Here is an 8,833-nt window from a genome sequence, read left to right as displayed (position 1 = left end):
TAAGATGATTCCAACTCGCTGTCTACTATATTTCGCACCGCTTATATACATATTGGAGAATATGCAGTCAGAATATCTCAAATAGTAACGAGTTTGACTTTGTCAAGTCCAAGTAGTTCGGAGACCGCTTACGGTTCACTTTTAGTCAGAAGAAACTCACAGTCGCACAAGTTCTGGTTTTAAACCTACCTACTTCACTAGCGGACCATATATCCAGAAAGAGGTCCACAGATCCAATAAGAGCACATCCGACAACCAACTCTCTTCCAAAAGGCTGACATTGGTGTAAGGATGCGCTTCTTAGCAAACTCAACGGCAACTCCGGCGACTCCGCTTTGACAAGTTATACAGACAATTCTAATATGGAAAAGGCTTGAGAATGTTGCTTACGATGTTATGTAGACCTTGACTAGTTTTGAGTGCTCAGTCAGCGAGCGCAAATCCAGTATAGCCGCTCGACTAGCGGAGTGTATGCACAACTCTTTGAAGAAGACTGCATTTTGTACTAGTACTACTACACTACCTTGATCGCAGCCATTTCCRCTTGAGAGTTGTTACAGTGGTATTTTAACTTAGAACTAGAGTTGATAAAGAGCTACCGATAGAAGACGCCGACTTCTAACTTCTAACCAACCGTGAAAAGGCTCCATGATGATCATAGTGTATTCCACACTTTTGAAGATCTATCGTTTTGCTTCAAAAACCCGAAGCTATAAAGTGCTAATGAAGTAATACTTAGACCAGTGGCCTTGTGGAAGAGACATGAGATGGGAGTATAATAGGTTATAATAGGTGAAGTTATACTTAGACCAGTGGTCTTGTGGAAGAGACATGAGATGGGAGTATAATAGGTTTAGTGGATTAAGGTCCCGCACACCGCCTTTGGATACTATAAAAAAGTGATAATGTGTTCATATTTCCGAAAACTTTCTTGTCGAGTTGTTTGCGCGCCACATTTTGACACTGCAATGCGTGCTTTGCATTTTTATAATGAAGCTAGCGCCTCCCTAACAACACCAAGTGCCGGCAGCGGCCTTCCAAGCCACACAGTTTGCTTTTCCTACTGGCTCACTTGTAGGTAAGCTGCTTTGATTCAATTTCTTGAGCATCGATCGCGGCGATCGCCGATTAGCAGAACAAGTTTGTTTATGCCTGGGAATATTTCTTTCATGGGAGCGTTTTTTCTTGCTACATCAGTGTTGTTTTTGCTATTGCGCTTGTGACATTTAAATCTAATGTTTTGCTATTGTTGTTTTCTATTGGAAGCAATACAATTGTTGTGAAACTTATGTGTTGTTATTGTTGAGAGCGTATGCCTGAATTTGGGTGTTCGATACAGTCGCTGTTGTCGCAAGCTTACATATTGTTGCCGTTGTTATTGTAGGTAGGTGATTATTTCAAATGAGGCTTGGTGTAGTGTTATTATATGCATTGTTGTTGTTGTTATTTGCCTTTGTGTATATGTTTGAACTTATTTATTATTGCACCTACAATGTGTTGTTGTGAGCCGGTTCACCACTTTGTATTTGTAATAGCTGTTTAACGCGCATTTGTTTTTATTATTTGGGTGTTGTTGTAGCTGATATACATATATTTACGCTTGAGCAGTATATTAGCTTGCTGTTATTGATTTTGTTTTTGTGGTGTTTAGTGAATATATTAAATATTTGTATTGATTGTTTTTATTGTTAGGCGCTTTTAAATTTTTACGAACTTTTTATACATTTGATTGCCAAYGGTTGTCAACAACGCTTACAAAACCAAAAGTAAAGAGGATGAGCCGAATTCAAATGCAATATTCATATGTAAATTTGGTTTTCGAAAATGCTCCAACCGCCAGCAGCCACGCCGCGCGGCCCGTTCTCACAAATTTCGACAAGTTCGTTGCTTTAGTCTTCGGTGCCGCTTCGACGCGTCTGGCAGACGTTTAATGACGCTCATTTGCTGAATTAACTTAAAAGCTTAAAAACACATTTTGACAAGAAAATAGTTCAATTATAATTGAAAGCAAGTAAGCGACCGGAAATAAATAGCTTAGAACGACGCAACGCAAAACCACAAAAAAGAAAATATGAAAGTACTGGAACGTCATTAAGTGTGCTAACAGCAGCTATTCTTCAAAGCGTAGACAAAAAGCAGCGTAGCAGGAATACACAACAAAAGCGACAACTAATTAAGCCACACAATCTAATCAGCAAAGCCGACATTGCGCATTAAACTAARCAAGCAGGAACGCGCCACCGCCGTCTTACAACGCATTAACTCTCTACCAYTCCGCGCTCACCGCKGCGCCACGCGCGTAATATTCTCATTAAAAAAATGTGCAAAACGCCGAGTTCACGTCTGCTGCTGCGACTCATAATCGATGTTGTGATTTTAATTGCGCTCTGCTGCGTCGCGCTCATTGCGCTGCCCAAACTATTGCCCACCACACGCCGCGGCTTCTTCTGCAGCGACGTAACGCTGCGCTACCCTTACACCGCGTCGCTRCTTAGTCGCGTACACATTACCATTGCGGTGATCGCCTTACCCGCCGCCATTATGTTGGTGGTGGAGATGTTGTGGGCGGCGTTGCGCGCTTCACGCAAAACCGAGACGACCGCACGTACGAAGMGCGCTGGTGTGCAGCAATTTGTATTCGTTGGCGTCAATATACCGACCTTCGTGAGCGAGTGCTACAAGATTGTTGGCATCTATTTCTTTGGTTTGGCGCTCGTGCTGATAGCTGCGCGCGCTACGAAAAACTTAGTTGGACGCTTGCGCCCTTATTTCTTYGACGTCTGCCAGCCGCAGTTGTTGGAGACGCTGGGCGGTGGTTTAGCTTGTGAGCGSCTTGACACGCCGTATGCGCAAAATGTCACCAGGGGTTATATTGAGGATTATGAGTGCTACGAGTTGGCCGCCTCAGCGGAGTTGTTGTCCATGGCGCGTCAATCCTTTCCCAGCAGCTATACAGCAACGGTCTTTTACGCCATGTGCTTCATTGTGTTTTATCTGCAGGCGCGCTTGGCGCCGCGCGCGTTGTTAGTGTTGAGAACTTTGTTGCAATTCGGTTTGCTGATTTTGGCCGCGCTGGTCGCAATCGAGCGCTTCTATACGCACCAGAATCATGCGACCGACTTATTGGCGGGTGCGGKTTTGGGCTCCTTTGTGGCAGCCTTTACCACAGTAGCCGTGGCAGATGTATTCAAGAGTTTACCTGTGAAGAAACGCAAGACACGCGACGATGCCACGCGCATTTACGGATACTATGGTGTTAATCGCATTGCGAAATATTATTGATGGTGGATTTAGGTTCATTGATGTTTTGTTAATTTAATAAGGGCTATGGAAATTGTTTTAAAATATTTAACTTTTATTTTAAGAATTTTGTATTTTTGCAGTCAATAAAAATATTGAAATATACCAAAACTTTTTTCGTTTAATTTATAATATTAAGGAAAAATATGTGGCTCAAATATAAGAAATTTATGGAAATTGAATTTTCGAAATCACCAATTGAAATAATGAAATTTAACATTATGGCTTCAAACGCACAGTAAGAGAAATATGAAATCGTAGAATAAATAATTTAGCTCTAAAATAAGTCCAKTTTCGAAAAATTATTTCCGAAATTATGAAAAATTATAGCACACAGTCGGACAAGAAGCATAATTTTTTAACAAAAGTTTTGAACAAAAAGATAGTTTAATTATTTCAAAATAGGTTGAAACAAAATATGGTGAAAAAATACTGAATGCACAGTGGTTTAAAATATAAAATTTTTCAACAAAAAAAAATGTATTTTCTTTATTTTATGAAAGGCTTAAACTATTTCARAAAACCGAAATTGGAATACGGTGGAAAATTCTGCATGCACAGTGGGTTGAACTATACAATTTTTTGCCAAAAAWTGTCAAGTATTTATTACAGTGGAACAAATTTATAAATTTTATGCAAAAAAATCTTTGGTTTRAATACAAGGAAAAATTATTTCCAAAGATAWAATAAATGAAATAAAGATAATAAATAAAAGAACAGTGGGGCAAAATATATTTTTTATGAAATAAAATTTTTTTTAACAATTTTTATGAAAAAATATCAGTTGGAAGTATTGTGAGATAATAAATAAAGGCACAGTGGGGCAAAATATAAAAATGTTAGTGAAATTTAAAATTTGTTTGAAAAATTTGTGAAGTTATTTACGAAGAAATAATAATTGAAATAATTGAGAGGTAATAAATTAAAGCACTGTGGGACAAAATTTAAAACTCTTTGTGAATTTTAAAAATAATTTTTGAAAATTTGGTGAAGTTTTTTATGAAAAAATAATAATGGAAAATATTGTGAAATAGTAAATCAAAGCACAGTGGGACAAAATATTAACTTTTTTATAAAATTTGCAACTTTTTGTTTTGAAAATGTGGTGAAGTTATTTATAAAAAATTAATAATTGAAAATATTTTGGTATAATAAATTAAGGAACAATGGGACAAACTATATTTTTTTTAGTTAAATTTAAAGTTTTTGTATTAAGCAAATATTTTTTTTTAATTTTTATTTAAAAAAATGCTTTGTAATTTATTTAACTTTAATAAAATTGTTGGGTATTTTCCAGAAGTTTTTAGTTTCTAACTGGCAATATTTAATATATCCGATTTGTCACGGAACTGTTCAAAAATGTGTGTATGTATGTAAGCAAAGAAAACCGCAAGCAAATAGTTGAAAGCTTAATCAACAAGCGTACGTCTTAAAAGCTTTGCTATAAGTAGCAACGTTTATCGCTTCTATAGAATAAGAACCTAAAGCTTACATTCCACAAGCTTCCRAACGATCAGTTGTAGTTCTGAAGAAATTAAACAGAATTAAATTAATCAAGCCCYAAAGCAAATGAGCGTTACATAAGCAATTAAATACACATACAAGTATGTATTTCATATGTGACCACCGCTCTTCCCTCAAAACAATATCGGTAAATATGACTGCTTATGTCCGAGTGTGTCGCGAGTAAAACCGGTTAAGCAGCAGAAACTAYGAATGCATTAAAAAAGCAGCTAACCAGCAGCTTGGCTACAAGAAGTCACAACTATTTGCAACAACAGCAACAAAAAAAGTACAAAAATTTTGTTAGTCAACGCGTAGGTTGTTAATGGACCCTCACTGCCTGGGTGTTGACAAGCGTTCGCACGCCTTTCGGGGTCGAGGCATGCACAACGCCGGCTGGGCAGCTTTTGTAAAAGGCTTGTATGCATAAGTGGCTGCTTGTAGGCACTTGTTGCTGATCTTTTGAATGACCCGCCGTCGGCCACACATAACACACATGCARACACACATTTGTGTACAGCGCCGGCGCATCACTCATTGCAGCGACAGCGCCAATCAACGCCAGATARAAGGAAGTACAATGTCAGCCACTGCGAAATTGCGGAGTTATGAGGGTGTAACTTAAGCAACGGCAGTCTTAATTTTTTTATTGTTATTTCTCATTTTTTTATTATTCAAGTCGCGCTACGGAAGTCGGTAAACAATACTACTAACGTGCATGCGATTTGGCGCCGTTGCAAAATTAATATTCTCAATGCATTATTTTATTCCGACTTGATGGCAGTGAAGACAGCTCACTTACAAGCGTTGCGCACAACTCATTTTGGCGCGCTTCAGCAAAGCGCATGTAATTGCCTTGCACCGGCGTGCGTCTCACTGAACGTTGCGTTACATGCAACCAGTGACGTAGTTTACCGGTTTAGGCGTTGTTAAGCAAATGAAACTTGACGAACGTCATTTCTGTTAGGTTTTTGATTTTGCTTTGGCTTAGTAATAGTTTGAATGCCTCTTTCGCTATGCACTCGTGGCTTCTGATGTGAGCTTAATGAGCAGATCACATAGTCAATTGAAATCTCGACAATTTAGGCGTCTGATTGGGTACAACAASAAAATATAAGTTGGACATAAAAAGCAAATGGGGAGTTGAGTCCGAAGAGTATGCAAGCTTTTATTCACACATTCTCTCGTATAGTAGCGAGAAGCTAAAATACAAAGAATTTAATTTTATTGTTTTTTAGTAAAGTAATAAATAAAATTCAGAATAAAAACGAAAATTGATTTTTTATCAAAAAATTTTCGGTGAAAAAATCGAAAATGGAATTTTCGAAAGAGAATTCTAAAATAAAAAAAAATCGAAAATCGAATTTAAAAAAAATACAAAAATCGAATTTTGAACAAAAATTTCGAAAATTATTATATTCAAAAACAAATCGGAAACCGAATGTCTGAAAAAATAAAAAACAAACTCGGACCAGATATTGAAAATTAAAAAAAAAACTGACTTCGAAAAAATAAGAGAGTTTTGTACAATAAAAGATTTAAAAAAAAATTTGGTAAGAACTCATGCAAATTTTGAAAGTTATTTTGTTCGAAAACCGAATTTTCGAAAAAAAAATTAATGAAAGTAAAGCAACTTTTGACTAAAAAATCAGTAAGTATATACATTTATCAGCGAAAAAATCGATTCTAATTGCAAAAATATATTTAATTGGAACAAATAGCCAACTAAATTTTTAAAAATAAAAATAAAGAAAAATCAATGAAAATTGTTTTTAAATTTTTAACGAAACTTCGAAAACTACAGGAAATTTTTGGCGAAAAAGTCAAYGAAAATTGTTAAACAATAATTGCATCCGAAAAAATCGAAAATCGGACTTTTGAAAAATTTTAAATTGTAAAAAAATATTTTATTTGAAAGAAATCGAAAATCTTATTTTCGAAATCAAAAATGATAATTTAGGCATAAAATTCAATTAAAATTGTATACAAATATTTTGTTTCACTTTTGAAAAATTTATTTTTGAAAAAAAAAAAATCTAAAATTACAAAAAAATGTTATCAAGAATGGAATTTTCGAAAACAAGCAGGCAAAAATTTCGTTGAAGAAATATATTTTATTTGAAAAAAAAAACGAAACCAAAATTTTCGAACAGAATTAAGACTGAAATGATCTTCAGTGACAAAATCAATGAAAAAATGTGTTTCTATTAAAAAATTGGATTTTTTAAAAACAATAAAAAATACGGGGGAAAATCTGAAAATTTGAAATTACTGTAATCGAAAAAAAAAAATCTAAAATTGAAGGCTTCATAACAGCTGAGCAAACTTTGGACAACTAACAGCATTTGTCTGATCGAAAAGTCCTTTTGGTCCAAGGTAAATGATCAAAGGCTTGGGGACCTCTTCACTCTCACTTGTAGGAATTCCAACTGGACACTCTCCGATTGGGATTCGTGCAGTAAGAATGAACATCTTATCGGATCCCGGATGCCTCTGCTGTTTAGGAGGAGATGAGCTCGCATCATTTAGGAGGAGATGAGATCGCATCATCTCACCACTTTCTCCTAGAATGTCCCACTTTTAACACACAAAGGCAAAAGCATATTGGATTTCATATTCTTGGATATTCAGGTGAAGGAAGCGGATATAGAAATAACAAACATGAACAGACTCTTGTGATATTTCTTTGTCGAAAGCTGATATCCATCTACAGGAATTTTCATATGGATTTAGAAAAGAGAGTCTAAGTGCGATTCCCCTACAAAGGCTCATTTAACATGACCTACTCTTTAATTAAGAGAATATCAGTTTTCAATGACTTCAGTAAGGAAATTAGACCAGATTTCGATACAAATGCTGCAGTCTCCTGTTTTTAAAAACAATTTTTTAATATTTCACGCCAGATTTGACGACGTTAAATCCGTTGATTCAAAACAGGAAGGGATAAGTTTTCCAACAACCTTTAAATTATWTAATTTTAAGCAACTTTTTTCAATACTTTAATTGCGGAAATCATGCTTCGCGCTTTCCTACCTAATTTATGTACAAACGCAAGCAAACTTAAAAAAAAAAAAAAAATATGGTTACTAAAAAGCCCAAAAATAAAATAATCAACCATAATCACATTTCAGCGATAAATAATAGCCTGACGATTGAGTAAAATAAAACGGCAAACCAACCACCACAGTACTAATCGAATAACAGACACGCCGCAAGACTAAGGAAAAGCGACGCGCGACATCAATTGCCAGCCAAGGAAAACACGAGGCAGATAAAAATCAGTTAAGCACAACAACAACAATAACGTGAACAAAGAAAGCAATAAAATTTTTGCGATTTTCCAGCAAATTATTGGCCAATAAAATGCTCATTGGSGAGCTGCTGCGTACTTACAGCCGCCAACCGCTTTGTGCACTTGAGCGTGGCAATAAGAGCCGAGGTACAAATAACAACAATAACGCCAATAAAATCGGACTACCAAAAAATTTATGTACAATATAAATAAAATAGCATTGGCGAGAGTCATAAACCGATATGTGGCAGTCGAGCATGAAAAATAAGATCAGCAAAAGCGCCGGAGCTCAGCTTGCAATGAGCGCGCGCAAACAAGCAGGTGCCTGGCGTGTGTGTGCAAGTGCAACTTCATTCATATTTGCATCAATTGCCTACAGCTTAAGTACGTTCTGTTTATTTTTTGTTACAATTTTTTATTATTTCTACGCTGTTAATTATTTTCTGTGTATGTGTGTGTGAGTAAGCGCCTTCGGTGCAAGCGTTTGTGCATGTTTAATTTAAACGAAATGTGAGAAAGTGAGAAGTGCGTGTAATTAATAAGTTGTGTTGCAGTAAATCAGTTAAAAAGCTGTGTTTACTTGGAATAAACTGTTTATCGACTCCATTACTATAAAACGAAGAAGAATTATAAAAGTTAAATACAATAAAATACTTGAAGTAAATGCTTAAAAAAAACTAAAAAAAGTTAAAAAGGATAGAAATTATTTTCCGAAAAATATACCAAAAGTCGAATTTT

General features: G+C 35.7%; 1 protein-coding gene across 1 annotated transcript; it reads left to right on the top strand.

The window, feature by feature from the left end:
* Positions 1–1,910: 1,910 nt before the first annotated feature.
* LOC108972231 (putative phosphatidate phosphatase) lies at positions 1,911–3,319 on the top strand. Its single transcript, XM_018938752.1, has one exon. It carries the CDS (start codon positions 2,320–2,322, stop codon positions 3,280–3,282), a length of 963 nt encoding a protein of 320 aa, XP_018794297.1. The 5' UTR covers positions 1,911–2,319; the 3' UTR covers positions 3,283–3,319.
* The last annotated feature ends 5,514 nt before the right edge of the window (positions 3,320–8,833 follow it).

Source organism: Bactrocera latifrons, unplaced genomic scaffold, assembly GCF_001853355.1.
Source record: "Bactrocera latifrons isolate USDA-ARS-PBARC rearing strain unplaced genomic scaffold, ASM185335v1 scaffold_389, whole genome shotgun sequence".
In the NCBI taxonomy this organism is placed as follows: Eukaryota; Metazoa; Arthropoda; class Insecta; order Diptera; family Tephritidae; genus Bactrocera; species Bactrocera latifrons.
The sequence above is the reverse complement of the archived record's forward strand: the minus strand, read 5'-3'. Positions and strand labels throughout refer to the sequence as shown.